Source organism: Artibeus jamaicensis, unplaced genomic scaffold (assembly GCF_021234435.1).
Source record: "Artibeus jamaicensis isolate MK-2021 breed Jamaican fruit bat unplaced genomic scaffold, CSHL_Jam_final contig_685, whole genome shotgun sequence".
Classification (NCBI taxonomy): Eukaryota; Metazoa; Chordata; class Mammalia; order Chiroptera; family Phyllostomidae; genus Artibeus; species Artibeus jamaicensis.
Genome location: NW_026521924.1, coordinates 12537631 through 12558085, shown reverse-complemented (window position 1 = coordinate 12558085; position 20455 = coordinate 12537631). Strand labels below are relative to the sequence as shown.

The 20455-nt window shown below is 40.1% G+C and overlaps 1 protein-coding gene across 2 annotated transcripts in view; it reads right to left on the bottom strand.

The window, feature by feature from the left end:
* DNAAF9 (dynein axonemal assembly factor 9) overlaps positions 1-20455 on the bottom strand; it is a 124735-nt gene that overhangs the window by 72992 nt on the left and 31288 nt on the right. For both annotated transcript variants that reach the window (XM_053671071.1, XM_053671072.1), the window contains exons 7-9: positions 20002-20079; positions 5602-5700; positions 1374-1429 (exon numbers count right to left, since the gene is read on the bottom strand). In XM_053671071.1, the coding sequence (XP_053527046.1) occupies positions 1374-1429; positions 5602-5700; positions 20002-20079 (233 nt within the window). The remainder of the gene's footprint in view (positions 1-1373; positions 1430-5601; positions 5701-20001; positions 20080-20455) is intronic.

Here is a 20455-nt window from a genome sequence, read left to right as displayed (position 1 = left end):
AGAGAAATGACAGCCATCAGTGAGGAAGTGGGCCCTCACGAGACCCCAAATCTGCCAGCACCATGATCTTGGTCTTCCCAGACTCCAGACCTGTGAGAGATAAATGTCTGTGTGTGTGTAAGCCACCCAGTTTATGGTATTTTTGTTATAGCAGCTAAAACAGACTGAGTTTCCTTTATCCCCTTACCCTTTTCTTACATAGTTCTTAGTGTTTATTACATGGAAAATTCTCTCTGTCTCTTTTCATTACTCTTAAATATACTTTCTTGCCCTTACTGGTGAAGCTCAGTAAGTTGGGAACTGTCTCACAGACCGAAAGGTTACAGGTTTGATCTCCCAGCCAGGCATATGCCTGGGCTGTAGGCCAGGTCCCCAGCTTGGGGCATGCGAGAGGCAACCGATCGATGTTTCTCTTGCACATGGATGTTTCTCTCCCTCTCCTCCCCACCCTTCCCCCTCTCTAAAAACAAACAAATAAATAAAAATCTTTTAAAACACACACACAAAAACTTTCTTAAGCATCAGTAAACATGATTGATTTTTCTTCAGAAGCTCACTTCAAGTTAAGTGACCGGGCAGAAGGAGATGACTGACGCCCGGCTGGGGTAACATGTCTCACTGTCACAAGGGTTGGAACTGGGGAGGACAGGAAGGATCTGCTCCCATCTGTCCATCAGAGGAACTATCCTCTGCTGGGCAGTCCTGGTTGTCATGACGAGAGCTGCTGAAGGAAACACGCCAAAGACGACTAGTGCACAAGTACCCTCGCAGCTCCATCTTCTGGGGCTGAACCTTCGCATGACGGGATGATCCCTCTTATTCCCCACAAGCCACTACTGACCCTGCCCAGCCCTTGGACATTCTGCTTCCTCTAGCTTTCATGGGCTGGGGATGGAATAACAAATTCTTTTCTTTTTTTAAATATTTTATTTATTTATTTTTATAGGGAGGGAATGGGAAGGAGAAAGAGTGGGAGAGAAACATCAGTGTGTGGTTGCCTCTCATATGTCCCCAACTGGAGACCTGGCCCGCAACCCAGGCCCGGACTGGGAACCGAACCAGCGACCCTCTGCCCTACAGGCCCGTGCTCAATCCACTGAGCCACACCAGCCAGGGCACAAATTCTTTTCTTTAGCTTTCAGCAAGTTACAATGTTTTAAAAGCTAGTTTATTATAAATCTGTATTTTTTAAAAATACAAAAGCAGCGACACAGACAATTTTACAGAGTATGGATTTCTTACCCTGTGATGACCAAAGCCAACCCACATCTTCCTGATTCTAATGTCCAGGCTTAGATGCTCCCCACCCCCACCCTCCTTCGTCAATCTCGTTTTCTCTATTACCATTTCCATTTCTTCCCCGAGAACCTCACCTGTTTTCAGTTATATGGCTGGAGATCATTCCATGACTGAAATAACTTCTGAATGGCTAAAAAAGAAGCCAACATTGTATATATTAAGATCATAATTTTATAAAACAATCACAAAACCTCTCATGTATATTTGTATATAGGCATAAATATATATCTACACACACACACACACACACACACACACATATATATATATATAATTTGTTATATATATGTATCGGGGGTCAGACAAATGTTAACATTTAATGACTGTTAAATTAGAAAAACATATGAGAACATAAAATGGCCTTCAAACAAAATACAAATTAAAATAATGCACAGAAACCATTTCTCAGCTATGAAACTGTCAAGAATTGAAAGTATAGCAACACATTCTATCGGCGAGGCTGTGCTGGAAGAGGCGCTTGCAGGTACTGCTGGAGGGCGTACAGACTGTGCAGCCCTTCTGAAGGGAAACTTGGCAATACTACGTATGCCCCTACTGTCTGACCCAGCAATCCCATTACCAGATATACAAACCCCCAACTATATGAAAATCCGTATGCACAGAGTTATTTACTGTGGCACTGTTTGTAATGGCAAAATATAAAAAACAATCTAAATGCATACCTAAGTTAAGATAAATCCATACAGTGGAATACTATGAATTATAACAGAAAATAAGGTCTCAATGAACTGACCTAGACAGAGTTCCAGGATATACTGTTAAAGTGAAAACAGCGAAGTGGAAATGACTACATATAGTATGCTACCCTTCAATAAATAAAATAAATGGGTATAAGAAAATACACATGTGCCCTGGCTAGTGTGGCTCAGTTGACTGGAGCAGCATCCCACAGACAAAAAGGTCATGGGTTTGATTCCCAGTCAGAGCACATACTCAGGTTGTGGATTCGATGCCTGGTTGAGAAGGCAACCAATCGATGCTTCTCTCTCATGCTAATGTTTCTTTTTCCCTCTTTCCAAAAGCCATAAAAAAAAATGTTGTCAGGTAAGAATAAAAAAAATAATAACACATGTATCTGATCATCTGTGCAAGTGACAGAAAAGATACACCAGAAACTGCAGAGATTTGTTACCAACTGGTAGTAAAGTGAGTAGGAAAAGAGTGAAGAGAGGGGAGGAATGAGAATAAGTAAGAAGCAAGGAGAGACATGTCACTGAGCAGAACTTTTAGAATAGATTTCACTCTTAGAACCAGTAACAAGAGAAGAAAAAAGAATCTAAAAACTGAAAAAGGCATTAGTGACAGATGTGTTATAGAGATAATTGAGTCTCTAAAGGAAAGGACAGAAAAAAAATTGAATGGTCAAGAACTTTCCAAACTTGATGAAGACTATAAGCCCACAGATCCAAGAAGTTCAACAAAATCTAAGCACATGAAACATAATTATAGCAAGACACATCATAATTAAATTATTCATAAACCAGTAATAAAAATCTTTAAAAAAATTTTTTTATTGATTATGCCATTACAGTTGTTCTATTCCCCCCTTCATTCCCCTCCACCCTATCCCCCCATCCCCACCATTACCCCCCCTTTAGTTTATGACCATGCGTCTCAAGTTCTTTAGATTCTATATTTCCCATACTATTCTTGCCCCTCCCCATCTATTTTCTATGTACTGTCTATGCTACTTATTCTCTGTACCTTCTCCTCCCCTCACTCCCCTGTTGCTAACCCTCCATGTGATCTTCATTTCTATGTCTCCACTCCTAATCTAGCTGTCCTCTTAATTTGCTTTTGTTTTAGGTGTGGTTGTTAATAACTGTGAGTTTGCTGTCCTTTCACTGTTCATCTTTTTTTAACTTCTTTTTCTTAGGTAAGTCAGGGCTTGGTGAGGATGAACTCCTTGAATTTGATCTTATCTGAGAAGCACTTTATCTGCCCTTCCATTCTAAATGAGAGTTTTGCTGGATAGAGCAATCTTGGTTGTAGGTCTTTGGATTTCATGACTTGGAATACCTCTTTCCAGCCCCTTCTTGCCTGTAAGGTCTCTTCTGAGAAATCCGCTGACAGTCTGATGGGAACTCCTTTGTAGGTGACTGTCCCCTTAGCTCTTGCTGCTTCTAGGATTCTCTCCTTCATTTTAATCTTGGCTAATGTAATGATGATGTGCCTTGGTGTGTTTCTTCTTGGGTCCAACTTCTTTGGGACTCTCTGAGCTTCCTTGGATTTCCTGGAAGTCTATTTCCTTTGCCAGATTGGGGAAATTCTCCTTTATTATTTGTTCAAATAAGTTTTCCACTGGTGGCTGTGCCTTTCCCCCTTCTGGTACCCCTATAATTCAGATGTTGGAGCGTTTAAAGATGTCCTGGAGGTTCCTAAGACTCTCCTCATTTTTTTGAATTCTTGCTTCTTCACTCTTTTCTGTTTGGCCATTATTTGCTTTCTTCTGGTCCACTCCATTGATTTGAGTCCCAGTTTCCTCTTCATTGCTATTGGTGTCCTGTGCAATTCCATTCATTTCAATTAGTTTCGCCTTCATATGTTTCTCTAATTTGTGTCTATAATCAACCAGTTCTGTGAGGATCCTGATCACCAGTGTTTTAAACTGTGTGTCTGAGAGTTTTGCTGTTTCTTCATCGCTTAGATTTATAGGCTCTGGGGCTTTGAGATCTTCTTGAGCCATGTTTTGGTCTGTTCGTGCCCGTTAAGTATGAGGAGCGGAGCCTTGGACTCCCAGGTCGCTGGGTTGTGACGCTATATGTGGGGGCATGGTCAGAGCGGGGAAATGGTGGCGCCCTCCGCTGCTGCTCACCGCGGGGACCCGCTGGGTCCCGTCCAATCGCCCACTCCCTCACTTGTCTATCCGTGCACGAATGTGCAACCACAGTCAACCTGCAGCCCTGCTCTCTCGCTGTTTCCCCGAGGTCGCTGGCTGGATCTCTCACTAGGTCCAACCCTGTGCCTGGTTTCTGGCGCCTGAGTCCATCTGACTGAGTTTTCCTGTGCTACCCCATTCTGCCAGCTGCTGGTTTCGCCCCTTACTGGTCAGGCTGAAGAATTTGTTAACAGACTTCCGAGAAGTTCAATTTTCTGTGTTCTGGCTGTGTTTTCTGTTGCTAATATTTAGCTGTCTCTAAACTTGGTTGTGTGAGAAAGCATGGCGTCTCCACCTATGCCTCCATCTTGGTGGAAGTCTAAAAGAGAAAATCTTAAAAGCTACGAGAGGTGGGGGGGGGAACCACTTATGTACAAAAAAAGATGCATAAAGATAGAAGACCTCAGCAGAAACAATGCGATAGAGGCAATGAACATTTTTCAGGTACTGAAGAGAAAACCTGTCAATGCAGAATTTTATACATGGCAAAAATATCTTTCAAAAATGAAGGTGAAATAAAAATTATCTTCAGACTTAATTCAAACCACAAAAAATATTAAAGGCCATCCTTTGGGGAGAAGGAAACCATACCAAATGGAAACCTGGATCTACATAAAGGAATGAAGAGCATCAGGAAGACTAATTACATGGGCAAACAGGCAAGATTTTAACATTATTTAAATTGCTTAAGAAACATTTTTAAAGATTAAAAAGATAACTTACTATTTAAACAAAAATAGTAGCAATACATTGTGGGGTTTATAACATGATGTAAAAGTACAATGCATGACAACAAAGATCAACTCCAGTTCCCAACATCAGGAGTAGGGTTTAGTCTGGGCCACACTGGATAAAGCAAAAAAGAACTGAGGACTGGCAGTGCAAGCCTCAGGAAGGCTCAAATGCAAGCTCAAGGTTGCTCTTCTGATCATTACTGTTGACTAGTTTTGGGGATGGTCCTGTGGCTTGGTTCTTAATTTAGATACTTCAGTTTACTCACAAAGTGGGTCTTAGCCAGAACCTAGTAACTTCATTATTGTTTACTGAGAAAGAAAGGCTGGCATTACCAGGAGGCTCAACTGACGAAGATTTACTATTCATTGGTGGAAAATGACTCCTAGGCTTATTCATTAGTGCCTGATGGGATTCCTGGCTGACAGAGGCACCACCACACTGAAAAATGAGTACCTCTGTAGAAACGCACAGAAAACCCCCAACTTTTATATACAGATTGGCATGGGTTAAAAACTTCTTTAGAAGATGTGACAAAGCTTAAGGAAATGATAACCAAAACAAATTATGATTGGCAGTGCTGAATTCTTTAAAAAAAAACTTAAATAAAGGTAAAAACACTAAATAAATGAATCAATTTCTTCTTTCCCTTTGACTCTTCCCATACATACCTCACCCGCCTGAGATTCAGAAAGTTCCAGCAGGAAAGGAATTTCTGTGTCAAAATTAGCAAAGAAACTAGTCCACTGATGTTCAAAAGTCACCAAATCCTAGGAAGAAAATGAAAAACATAGCACATTTAGTCATTTAAATGAGGTACTTTAAAAAATCAGAACCACGAAACTGCAACTGACCTCAAAATACCAGATCACTTAAATATATGTTGTTTTAAAAGGTGGTAGCCATCTACTAACACATGCTACTGTTTGAACCTCAAGTACATGTCAAGTGAAAGAAGCCAGACATAAAAGGCCACCTGTATATGGCGCAATTATATGAAATACCCAGAAAAGGCAAGTCTATAGAGGCAGAAGGTAGATCGGTGGTTTGCATGGGGCTGGGACTAGAAATGGAGACTGAGCACGGTGAGCACAGGGGAACTTCCTGGGTTGAGGAAAATGTTCTAAAATTCAATTAAGGTGACAGTTGCACGACTCTGCACATTTACCATAAAAAAATCACTGAATTGTACACTTAAAATGGATGAATTGTATGGTAAATAAATGATAATAAAGCTGTTTTATAAAGGACAGTGATGGCCTCCAACTGCTTATTTTTTTATCATTAACTTAATTTTTTATGCTTTATTATATAAAATAATTACACCAATTTCTTTCATTCAAACAAGTTCACTGAAGGTATGTGCATACAAATACACATTCAAACACTTAACATATAAAGTTATTGTGGGATGTGAATTGGTGGGGAAATAATACATGGTTTCATTTTAGAATTTAACAAATTCAGAAGTAGACGATTTTACATTGTAATTCTAGGTTCAGGTGATATTTCTATTACCTCGATATTCTTTTTTAAAAATAATTTTTAATTTATGAGTTACAGTTGACACAATATTTTATTACTTTTATACACCAGTGATTAAATACTATATAACTTACTTTAAGTGATTGACCTGATAAATCTCGTATCCATCTGACATCATAGTTATTAGAATATTATTTACTATAGTTCCTATGCTGTACTTTACATCCTCATGACTATTCTGTAACTACCAATTTGTACTTTTTAATCCCTTCATCTTTTTCACCCATATCCTCAACCCCCTTCCCATCTGGCAACTGTCAGAATGTTCTCTGTACCTATGAGTCTATTTTTGTTCTGCTACTTCATTTATTTTGTTTTTTAGATTCAACTGTTGATAGATATGTATTTATTGCCATTTTATTGTTCATATTTTTTGTTTTTTTCTATTTTCATGGAATTTATATTCTTTTTAAATTTATTAATTTTTTTACTTATTTCTTATTATTTGTTGAAGTACAGTTTTGTTTTTTTACTCCCATCCCAATCCACTGCCCCCCCACCCCGTGCTCATATTTTAAATTTTTTATTCCTTTTCTTCCTTAAAGAAGACCCTTTAACATTTCATATAATACTGGTTTGGTGGTGGTGAACTCCGTTAGCTTTTTCTTGTCTGGGAAGCTCTTCATATATCCTTTGATTCTAAATGACAGCTTTGCTGAGTAGAATAATTGTGGTTATAGGTCCTTGCTTTTCATCACTTTGAATAGTTCTTGCCACTTTGTTCTGGCCTGCAAAGTTTTTGTTGAAAAATCAGCTGACAGTTTTATAGGAGCTTCTTTGTAGGCAACTAGCTGCTTTTCCCTTGCTACTTTTGAACGATTTATTTATCTTTAGCTTTCTGCATTTTAATTATGATGTGTCTTGGTGTTGACCCTCTTTGGGTTCATCATGTTTGGGGCTCTCTGCTCCTTCTGGACTTGTATGTCTATTTCCTTCACCAGGTTAGGTTAGTTTTTTTGTCATTTTCTCAAATAGGTTTTCAATTCCTTGCTCTCTCTTCTCCTTCTAGCAGCCCCATGATGCAAATGTTGATATGCTTGATGTTGTCCCAAAGGCTCCTTACACTATCATTTTTTGGGGGATTCTTTTTTCTTTTGCTCTTTTAAAAAAATATTTTTAAATTTGTTGAGATTTCTTCTTTTTAAAAAGATTTTATTTACTTATTTTCAGACAGAGGGTAAGGGAAGGAGGAAGAGAGGGAGAGAAACATCAGTGTGTGGTTGCCTCTGTGTTCCCCCAACTGGAGACTTGGCCTGAAACCCAGGCATGTGCCCTGACTGGGAACTGAACTGGAGACCCTTTGGTTTGCAGGCCAGCACTCAATCCACTGAGCCACACCAGCCAGGGCTCTTTTGCCCTTTTGATTGGGTGGTTTTTGCTTCCTTATATTCCTTATCACTGTTTTCATTTACTCTACTCTTGATTCCATGTAAATTATCCATTTCACTTAGTGCTTCCTTCATTTCTGATTGGTTCTTTTTTTATGGTTTCTATGTCCTTTTTTATGCTGTTGAAGTTCTCTCTAAGCCTACTTACTCTTCTCCTAAGTTCATTACACATCCTTATAGCCAGTGTTTTGAATTCTCCATCTGGTAGATTGCTTGTCTCTATTTTGTTTACTTATTTTTCTGGAGTTTCATCTGGCACATTTCTTTGTCTCATTTTGGGAGCCTCTCTGTGTTTCTGTGTATTAGGTAGAGATACTATGTCTCCTGGGCTTGGTGGAGTGACCTAATGTAGTAGGTGCCCTGTATGGTCCAGTGGCACAGACTCCTGGTTCACCCAAGCTGGGTACTCTAGGTGCACCTCCACTCACTGCCCCCACGAGGGCGATGTACACCCTCCTGTTGTAGTTGAGCCTTGATTGCTGTTGGCACATTAGAGGGAGGGATTTACTACCAGGGCTGTCAGCTACAACTGGCTGCAGCTACGGTGGAGGATCAGCTGTGCAGGGGCAACCCCACAGGGCAGGACTTACTTCAACAGGGCTCTGGTGCCTCCTGAATATGACTTTTGAATGTGTTACTTGTGGAAATGGTTGCGATGGTCTGAAACTGTTTACCAAGTTTGCTGCCTCTGGGGCCTCCTGGGAAGTGCAGGACAAGGTCAGCTTTCACTTGGGTTCTACCCAGGACCACTCAGCATGAGCTACAAAGTGCTCCAGAGATAGCTGCTAGTGTTGGGCCTGGAAGTGCCTAGGAGAGGAACAAGCTATGACCAAAGGCTGGCTGCTGTTAATGCTGGGCCTGGAGCTATTTAGTGGGAGGCAATGGGGCACGCTGATGCTAGATGCTGCTTATTTGAGACTTTTTAGAAAAATCTGAAGCATGAGTCAAGAAAGGCCATTCATACGGAAAAGCCACTGAAAGCAGACTGGGTGGGCCTGCAATTTGGTGAGGCAGGGACTCAGGGAATCATCGAGACCTGCGGACTCTGTATTAGCTACACACTAACTGTACTTCTGGCCCAAGAAATAAAGCACAAGGGATCTCTGCTGTGTATACTTAGTGTAAACAACATTCTCAACTGGCTTTACTATTTGCTGCCCAAATGATCTATATTTTTTTGCATGTGTGCATATATTTATGTATATACACATATGTATATTATATATAGATTATATAAAGTTTACATGTATCTAAAGTTATTTTCAGTAATCATGGAGGTAAAAAAACCAGTTCTATTATTTTCTGAATGTTTTATATTAATGTAGGATTTAAAAATCAGGTATGTATATATACACATGCATACAGGGAGAGGGAGTGTGAGGAGGAAGGGAAGGGGAGAAGAAAGGAAGGGAGATGGACGGGAGGAAGTAGGGAAGGGAGAAAGGAAAGGGGGGAGGGGAGAGGCAGAGAGAGGGGAGAGGAGAGAGAGAAAGGTAAGTTTCCTAGCTTAGTCCACTGAAGATGTCTAAAAACAGAGACCAAACCAGAAGCAATAAGAATTCCTACCACGTAGACTGTGGTGCCGAAACACCATTTGCCACTCGCAGAAATCAAAACTTACTAGAAAAATGACTAATTCCAGGTCTGAAATTGATTAAATCTCAAAACAGAAATATCAATAATCAAGAAATACAGAAGACAAGGGAAAATGTTAAATTACATCACAGGAAAGCAATCGACAAAATCCCAATGAAGACAGCTACAAGATAAATGATCTGGTTTCTTCAACACATAGTGCCATGGGGAGAAACAAGGAGATGGAAGGGAACCCTACAGATTAAAAGAAACCTAAAATACACTCCAAGGCAAGGCTAAACTATGTATTTATGGAAGCACATGTGAATGATAAAAATGCAAAGAAAACTAAGGAGGTAATTACCATAGAATTCATGACAGTGTAGACAGACTTCTGGTCAAGACAGCAGCATAGGTAAACACAGCTCACCTCCCTGCACAACAACATTAAAATTACAACTGAACGACAGAACAACCATCACTCAGAACAACCAGAAATTGAATTGAATTGAAGTCTGACAACTACAGAATTAAAGAAACCACATCCATCCAGAGAGGTAGAAGGGGTGGAGATGCAGAAAGGGCTGGTCCCACAACCACATGTGGTGGCTAAAAATTCAGGAGGGATTATGTTGGGAGGGAGGACCCCAGCCACACATCAGGCCCCCCAACCCAGGGTTCCAATGTCAAGAAGATAAGTCCCTGTAACTTCTGACTGCAAAAACCAGTGGGGATTGAGTTGGTGGAAGAAACTCCTAGAGTCCCAAGCAGTTTCTCTTAAAGAACCCATGCATGGACTTACTCAGACTCACTCCCTCTGAGCTCTAACACCTGTGTAGCAACTTGAAGGGTACTGGTGACATACAGTTGGGAACTGAAGTGTCAGACTTCAGGGAAAGAGCTGGGGGGCAGCTTTCTCCCAGACAGAAAGACAGAGACCACTGTCCCTTTTCTGAGCCCTCCCCCAACAGGGCCATAGAGCTGGAAATCCTCTAAGACTCTGTCCTACCCAACATACAGCTGTTAAAAGTGGCTTTTTTATATGAATGGCTGGTCTTGGATCATGCTTCACAACTTCCTAAATCCTTTCAAACAAGCAACAACCAACCTCAGTGAGTTCCAAACCCCTTACTTACTGCTAAGTGGCCCCAGGCATGGCACTGCACAGCAACCAGTCTGGATTTGTGGTTTGGCTTCATCTGGGAATCTCCAAGCCCAGCACAAGTAGCAGCCATCTCAGATTGCTTTATAGAACAGGCATTGTGGTCTCAGGGAAAACACAGGTGGGGGCTGATCTTGGTCTGTACAACCTGGGAAACCCCAGGGTCTACATACCCAGTGGACAGCTACAGACCACACTGGAGCACCAACACCCTTCCCCTGCAAAGCTGATCCTCCATGGATGGCGGAGCTTAGTGGTCAGTGGTCACAGCCCATCCTTGCAGCTGGCCTGGGTTAATGCTTTCCATTGACCTGTCAACAGCAACCAAGGTTCAACTACAAGAGGAGATTGTGCTCAGGCCACACCAAGGGCACTCCTTGAGTTCTCAGCTTGGATGATAGGGAAAGCTGTAGCAATGGACCCTACAGGACACCTAGTACATTAGGCTACCAAGACACAGAGTCATAGCAGCCCTACCTAATACATAGAAACAAACATGTGGAGGCTACCAAAGTGAGCAAAGAAATATGGCCCAGATGAAATAACAGAACAAAACTCCAGAAAAAGAACTAAACAAAATTCAATCTATCAGATGCAGAGTTTAAAACACTGGTTATAAGGATGCTCAAGAAAATTAGTGAGTACCTCAACAGCATAGAAAATATTGTCAGAAATGAAGGATACACTAATTAAAATGAAGAACAATTTATAGGGAAACAACAGTACAGTGGATGAAGCCAAGAATCAAATCAATGATTTGGAACATAAGGAAGCAAAAAACCAATCAGAACAACAGGAAGAAAAAAGAATCCAAAAATAGGAAAATAAATAAGCACCCTCTGGGACAACTTCAAGCATTCCAACATTTGCATCATAGGGGTGACAGAAAGAGAAACTGGAAATCTATATGAAAAAATAATGAAAGAAAACTTCCTTTATTTGGTGAAGGAAATACACTTGCAAGTCCAGGAAGCACAGAAAATCCCGAACAAGATGGATGCAAAGAGGCCCACTCCAAGACACATCATCATTAAAATGCCAAAGGTTAAAGATAAAGAGAGACTCTTAAAAGCAGCAAGAGAAAGGAAGTTAGTTACCTACAGAGGAATTCCTATAAGACTGTTAGCCAATTTCTCAAGAGAAACTTTGCAGGCTAGAAGAGATTGGCAAGAAATATTCTAAGTCATAAAAAGCAGGATCCTACAGTCAAGACTGCTCTACCCAGCAAAGATCATTTAGAATCAAAGGGCAGATAAAAAGTTTCCCAGACCAGAAGAAAGTAAAGGAGTTCACCATCACCAAACCATTATTATATGAAATGTCAGAGGAACTTATTTAAGAAAAAGAAGATCAAAATGATGAACAATAAAATGGCAATAAATACAAATCTATCAACAATTGAATCTAAAAAACAAACCAAGCAAACAAGAATAGTGACAGAATCATGGATACAGAGAGTGATTTAATGATTGCCAGATGGAGGGAGGGGAGTGTGGGGGAATGTGAAGAGGTGAGGGGCTTAAGAAGTACAAATAGTTAGTTACAGAATAGCCATGGGGATGTAAAGTACGGTATAGGTAATGGAATAGCCAAAGAACTTATATGCACAACCCATGGACAAGAACAATGGTGTGGGGACTGCCTGCGGGAGTGGTGGGTGCTGGATGGATGGGGGCAAAAGGGGGATAATTGGGACAACTGTAATAGCATAATAGGTAAAATGTAAAAAGTGAGATTATGAAGAAAAAAATTCATGACAGTGTTATTCTTAGGGTAAGAGAAAGGAGGCAACGGATTGCTTCTGGGGTAGCTAGAACATTCTGTTGCTTTACTTTATAACAATTATTAGGTTATACATTAGTTTTATGTTGTTTTCTGAGTCTGTTATTTGAATAAAGTCTTTAAAAACAAAAATACAACTTATGATCATTACAGAAAACTCAGAAAATAAAGGACATTATAATATTGTGGAACATACTCTTTCATCCTTCATATATATATAATATATATGTTATATATTATATATACAAATATACAGTAATCTACAATTACTACAATCTACAATCTACAATCGCCTGGGACAGACTGTCTTGCCATACCATGCCTGTGCCCTGGCCTAGTTAACCAGACCTTCCGGTTTAAGATCCAGACTCACTACTATCAAGTCTAATCAGTGGCCCTGATCCTAGGTCTTGGGCTGTCTTTCCACTTTGGCACTAAATTACTCCCACATGGCTTCCTGGACTCTGGAGAGAAGTACACTCGCCATTCTGCCAACATTCTAATTAACCACAGACCTTCAATGCTCAACTCTTCTAGTGCCAGGTACACTTCCCATTTCCAGCTGGCTGCCACTACAACTTAGCACTGAAAGTATGTTTAGATTCAGAAATACCTGTGCTGGCACCCTTGCTGTACCTCTTCCTGGCTGTGTAACCTCACAGGGAAATTAACCTCTCTGACCCTCAAATGCCTTGCCTGTCAGCCAACCCAAGTTGGCTGAGAACGTCTGAGCTTCTCCCTTGACATTCTGACATTTGTCTGCTCTCTCAGACACCCATAATACACATCACTGGCCTCCAAGAAGCCATATCTGAGGCTGTCCAACCTAGTGTAGGTCTGTGCTTTTCTCACTCAGCTCTGTCCAATCCCTTGGATAATACCAGAATGCTTCAATTTGTGAATCTTAGAAGAACAAAAAGAACCAATATAGCTATTAATACAGAATACACTTTATTTTTTTCAATTATGCTTAGAAACAAGCTCAAAGGTATGTTTCCATTTTAATGGCCTACATGGCAATACCCACCTTGGCAGGGGTCTATAACAAGACGCAGTTACAGAGCTGAGCAGTAGCCATTCTCTATGTTCTATGTGCAAAACACTGTGTGCTCTGGGGACACAGAGAAGACAGGCACAGTGCTGCCAGAAAACTTCAAAACTTCCCTGAGGGAGATGGATGTGTCAGTACTAATTACAGAATAAGATAGAATGAGCGGTTTAATATTACTTTCAGCTCCATACTATGACTAAAATGGAAGATGTAATAAATTTTCATACTAAAAATAACCAGAATTATATATGGTTAATACACACACACAGTGTATATATATGCATGTTATATTCTTCCTATATGTGTGTGTGTGTGTGTATATATATATATATATATGATATGTATTTTCCCTATGTATATGTGTGTGTGTATATATGTATTCTTCCTCACATCCAAATAACTAGCATTATATATGCTGGTATATATATATATGTATATATATATATATGTGTATACATACATACATACATACATACATACCTATTCTTCCTGATACTCTCCTCAATGCCCACTTTATAGATCACTCTGTAGATAGGAGACTGAGGCACTGAACAGTAAAGTGACCTGAGGATGCAATACTATCCAGCAGCAAAAGTGGAAATATATCTTGGTAAGAGATACCCAGAGCCTGTGTGCTTTCCACCAGACACACTATTCTCTAATTTTCCCCAGCACTAACAGTGCATTTGTGGAAATGGATACTGTGTATGTACGTGGAACGGGTCAGTTGAATCTCATGATGAAGAAGGGAAAGTCTATCTGCTCCGACTCTTCCAGGTCAAGTCCAGAAGACAAGCCCAGATAGATATCGAGGTCAGATAAGCAGCAAAGGTCTGAAAACCCCAAGAAACACTCGGTATGCCTTGGCTCTTGGCCAGTGGGGAAGGATGCTGAACTTCAGACAGAACTCAGCCCTAGGCTGGCATTGGCAGGGGCAGCTCTTGAGTGCTCAGAGGGGAAAGGAAGCTCAATTTCAGTATTTAAAATGATTTTTTTAAGAATTACATAACGCAGTAATGATGAGAAAATTAAAATAAGTAATGTAGTAAAAAGACCGCCAGGACTTTTTATTACATTATAACATTGAAATTTCTAAGACATAGAAACACAATGTTTTACAAAGATGAAAATACACTCTGCTTTTAAATTTTTTTTTAAGATTTTTAAAATTTAATTATTGTTCAAGTACAGTTTTCTGTCTTTTACTCCCATCCCACCCCCCACCTCCCAGTGCTCCCCACCTCCCTCCCATTTCCACTGCCCCCCCCCGCCTTAGTTTTTGTCCATGTGTCCTTTATACTTGTTCCTGTGAATCCTTCCCTTTTTCCTCTGAAATTCTCTCTCCTCTCCACTCTGGTCCCTGTCAGCCTGTCCTGTATTTCAGTGTCTTTGGTTATATTTTGCTTGCTTGTTTGTTTTGTTGTTTAGTCTGCTTTTTCTTTTTCTCACTAAACATGTTCTGAACATGCTTCTAACTCAGATCTCAGAGGAGGCTGCATTTGGGCTCTGCACTACCTGACAGAGAGTGCGGAGCTGTAGGTTCTCTGGCCATCGAAGAGCTGCCAGCAGTGATTGGCCAACAAGAATCAAAGCCTAGATGTCACTTCTGGCTGTAAGGTTACAGGTCTTGGCAAAGGAAAAATACGTATGAACAGAAAAAGTATTTTGATGGTGGAGAATATAAGGGGTTTTAGAGAAGTTTGAAGGCTATGGAGCAAGAGAAGGGAGAAGAAAACAGTTTTGAGAAATAATACGGGTATGAACAGGTTCCCTTGTAAGTAATTTTTAAAGACACAAGTAATGATTGGAATTGCATTTAAATTCTTGTGGTTGTTGGATTTGGATTTTATTAACATTTGTAGTCACCACAAGAGATCCACAGATTCTTAAGTCATTTTTATACATGTTTACTCTATCCTACTTGCTGTTCACTGAGCTTCTTGGATCTGTGGATTGAAGTATTCCACCAATTTGGAAAGTTCTTGGACATTATCAACTCAAATTCCCTGCCCTATTTTCTCTCTACTCTCTTTCCATGACTCCAAATACACTATGTTAGATCATTTGACATTGTCTGACAGATACTGGATGCTCTTTTCCACTTTCCTTGCTTTCTCTTTGTCCTTCAGTTTAGAAACTTTCTACTGACTTGTCTTCAAGTTCATTGAACTTTTCTTCATTGCTGTCTAGTCTGATAATTAAGCCAATCTAATACACTCTTCAATTCTTATATAGTATTTTCAATTTCTAGCTTTTCCATGTGTTTCTATTTATAGCCTTCAGGTCTCTGATGAAATTCCTCATCTCTTCATGCATGTTGTCTTCTTTTCCTCCATATTCTTTAGCATTTTCTCCCATTTTTCAAAAGTATATTGTATTGATTATGCTATTACAGTTGTCCCAATTCCCCCCCTTACCCGCCCCACACCCCACACCCCCCCCAACCCTCCAGCATTCTGCCCCCCTTAGTTCACGTCCATGGGTTGTACATATAACTTCTTTGACTTCCCTGTTTACTATGCCATTTTTAACCTCTCCCCATCTATTTTATGCCTTTCAATTATGCTTCTTATTCCCTGTACCTTTCCCTTCTTCCCTTCCCCCTGAAAACCCTCCATGTGATCTCCATTTCTCTGAATCCATTCCTGTTCTAGTTGTTTGCTTAGGTTTTTTTTTAGGTTCAGTTGTTGATAGTTGTGAATTTGTTGTCATTTTACTATTCATAGTTTTTGATCTTCTATTTCTTAGACAAGTCCCTTTATCATTTCACATAAGGGCCTTTCACAAAGCATGAACTCCTTTCACTTGACCTTGTCTGAGAAGCACTTTATCTGCCCTTTCATTCTAAATGACAGCTCTGCTGAATAGAGAGTAATCTTGGATGTAGGTCCTTGCCTTTCCTGACTTGGAATACTTCTTTCCAGCTCCTTCTTGCCTGTAAGGTTATTTCTGAGGAATCAGCTGATAGTCTTATGAGAACTCCTTTGCAGGTAACTCTCTCCTTTCCTCTTGCTGCTTTTAAGACTCTCTCCTTATTTTTAATCTAGGTAACTTAATGATGATGTGCCTTGGAGTGTTCCTCTTTGGGTCCAATTTCTTTGGAACTCTCTGGGCTTCCTGGAAGTCTATTTCCTTTGCCATATTGAGGAAGTTTGCCTTATTTGTTCAAATAAGTTTTCAACTTCTTGCTCTTGTTCTTCTCCTTCTGGCAACCCTATGATTCGGATATTGGAATGTTTATAGTTGTCCCAGAGGCTCCTAAGCCTCTCCTCATTTTTTTGAATTCTTGTTTCTTTATTCTGTTCTGATTGGATGTTTATTTCTTCCATTTGTTCCAGATCATTGATTTGAGTCCCAGTTTATTTCCCTTTGCTGTTGATTCCCTGTATATTTTGCTTTACTTCACTTTGGTTAACCTTCCTTTGTTCCCTCATTTTGTGACCGAGTTCAATCAGTTTTGTGAGCATCCTGATTACCAGTGTTTTGAACTGGGCATCAGATAGGTTGGCTATCTCCTTGTCACTTAGCTATTTTTCCAGAGTTCTGATCTGTTCTTTCATTTGGGGCATACTTCTTTGTCTCAGTGCACCTGTTATGTTGTAGGGGGGCAGGGCATTAGGTAGTCACCCGGGTGAGGTGACCCTCTTTGCTGTGTTATGGTGCTGTCTGTAGGGGCGGCGTTGGAGAGGGAAAAACATGGCTTGCTTGCTCAGCTCTAGCCCAACTTTCCAATGAACTCTGTTGTGTGAGACTGGGAGTTCCTCTTGCTATGGCAACCTCCTCGGCAGTTGACAGCTAGCCTGAGTCTTTAGTCTCCTGTTCAGCCAGCCCTGCCTTGCCCGCACAGTCTGCTGCCTTGCCATGGGTTCTCTCTGTCCTCCTCAGTCCCTCCTACCAGTCTGGTGCGTGTTTCTTTAACTCTTTGATTGTCGGAATTCCATGCAGTTTGATTTTCTGGCACTTCTGGCTGTTTGTTGTTTTTAGATTGGTTGGTAATCTCCTTTTGGCTGTGCGAGGAAGAAAAGGATTTCTACCTACGCCTCCCTCTTGGATGGAATTCCCTACTTTGGCATTTTTATTAGTTATTTAAATTCGTTGGTTAATTTTAACATCTGGGTCTGTTTGCTTCTATTGACTATATTTCTTGACCACAAATCAAATTTTCTTCCTTCTTCATACTTTATAATTTTTTAATCATGTCACATATTTGGTCTGAAAGTACAGTAAAAATTGAGGTAAATACTATTTTACCTCTTGGAAAGGGCACACCCTTTCTTTTGTTAGCCTACTAGTATAAGGACCTAAGCAATTTGATATGTAATTGATATGGATCTGGATCTTATTGCATCTGTAGTTTGATTTAGTTTATCACTAAATTAAAATAATTTGAGGGTAGGTATGAAGTTCAGTAGAGACTTTGCTCAGAGCACTGGCAAGATTCTGGAAATCTCTGTTATACAGCTGAGCCACAAGCTTTGGGAATCATGGCCTATCTATCCCTGCTTTACAAGCTGGCTACCAGTTTTTTTTTTGTTTGTTTTTTTTTGGTTGTGAAGGAGTTCTCCTAGCTCTCTAGAGCCCTTGGCTCTATGTAAGGGGATCCTTCTCAGTCTTGTTGCTTTACACCCTGCCTTAAGAGGGCAGCTACTTGTACTTTGTAAATACCCGCAAGGCCTCCAAAGGGTTGCTCTTCTGCTCTAATCCAGGTGGATAGCAGAATGTCAAGTGCCTTGGGGGGATGGTTTTCAGCTTTCCTGCCTGTGCTCCCAGCCTTTGATGACAGCCCTTAGCACTTGTAAAGGCCGATGGGATAGAGTCGATGAGTAGGTGCTGACTCACCCCACATGGCTTTTTTAAAGGTCAGCTGATTTCTACTTATTCCTGAATATGATGGATTCCTCTTCCTTCTGCTGCTCCACCAGAAATTAGATAAGCATTCTAAAAAGGACCCTACATTTTCTGGAACTGAGTTCTTTTAGCTTTCTTAGCATCTTCGGCTCTCTAATGGTTTTATTTTTAAACTACTATTTTGTTGCTTATTCAGAGTGTTTTGGTTGTTAGGGTGACAGCAGTAATTTCTTTTGACTTTCTATCTCCCTAACTGGGAGTGGAAAACTATGGTCATTTTTATTTCTCATTTTGCGAATAGCCAAGTCCTGCTGTCACCCAGTTCTCATTGTTGTGTTTATCTTATTGATTTGTAAGAGCGCTCTGTAATGTAGTGGGTATAAATGTGCTTAGTGTCCAAGACATATCATCTTACTTTATTATTTCTAAATAAAATTAAATCTGGCTCTGAGCCTTCACTCTTCCAGATAGACAAGATGTGCACTGTTAGACAGAAAAAGAGCTTCCTTCCACTTCTTTCATGATACCACCTAAGAATACAAGCTCATGGGGAGTCAGAAAGCCAAGGAAAGGCTTAATATTCAGCCCATGGTGGTTGTCACTGTTGCAATGGAAGATGTTGCAATTAAAAATGTTCTCCTCGGTAGTCACTCTGCACTGACTCCAGAGATGCTCAAGATGTTCTCAAAACTGTAACACTATGTCTAGCCTCCACATGTGACCTACACATTGAGGGCACTGCATACCAGGGGGACATGGGTCTCAGATACTTCCAGAAACTCCTAAGCCACTTACCTCTCTTCTTTTTTTTCAACTAATGGCATTTTATTTAGGAAGTTTCTTCTAACATGATATTAGGTTCTGTTTGCTAATGTTTTCTTTAAATTCAGGCATTAATGTTTGTAAGTGAGACTGGTGTGTAGTTTTCATTTGGGGGGCAGGGGGGCCCTTGATATTACAGCTAATTTCATTTAAAAGCTACAAACTGTTCTGTTTCCATGCATCTCTATCCGTGACCACTAAGAGACACTAGTGAGCTGTTTAACCAAAGTAGTATTTCTTAGTTTTGTTTGTTTGTTGCTCCATCATTGCAAGTTTCTCTTCCCACCCTAAATATTTCCTTCAAAGTTCAGATGAAGAATTTATACCTGATTCTCTAATCCAGGAGTTGGCAAGTTAGGGCCTGTGAGCAGGCCACATATTTTTATAAAATTTCCTTATAACACAGATACACCCACTTTTTTTTAAGCACTGTCTGTGGCTGCTCTCAGGGCACACAAAACTTAAAACATTACTATTTAGTCTTATATAGAAAAAGTCTGCTGACCCGTTCTTTAATCCTTGATTCCTTTAAGCCGTACCCCATCTTTTTTTAATATTTCCATAACAGAGAATAAGTGCAAAAAAGACACCCTCTGTATTGTTTTTCGAGCCCAGCCCAACAGAAAGAATGTCTTTAGATGAAAGCCTAAACCTTGGACCAGGCCGGCGGCCTTGGTCTCACCTCAGGTGAGGTTTCCTCATTGTGGAAGAGGTCATATCACTTTTCCAGGTCCCCTGCTACCTTCATGGAGTTCAAGACAATAATCAGAGAAGCAACGGCTCAATTCTTTGACCACAGTAAACTAAATATATCCTGCATCTCTTCAAGTTACATACACTAAGTAGATAAGTGAGCTAGTTGCAATATTTGTAAGTAAAATAAAGTTTGGCTTCTTACTTCTGAAAGCAAGTTCTCCAGAGACACAGGATCCATCTTACTGTACACATGCCATAGACTCACGCTCACATCCTGCAGCTGCAACACAAGGGTGAAAAGCAGAATGACAGAGTCATTACATCAGGACAGCAGGAATTATTTTCTGACATTCAGAAATGACCACCTTGGTGAGAACTCAGTGATTGTATAGTGTAATTTTTATCAATTACAATAGAACCTATACACATTAATAAATGCTGTCCCATTCAAGGAAACTATCTTTTCAGAAACTTTAGTACATTTTTAAATATCTTCGATGGACATATAAATATTTATATACGTACATACACACGCCCACATGCATACAGATATACTTTTTTGCCTTTAAAATAGAATTTTAATTAAAATAATCCATGCTCATGATTTTAAAAAATTATCACATAGTACTAAAGTCTTGTGATAAAAATTTATTCCC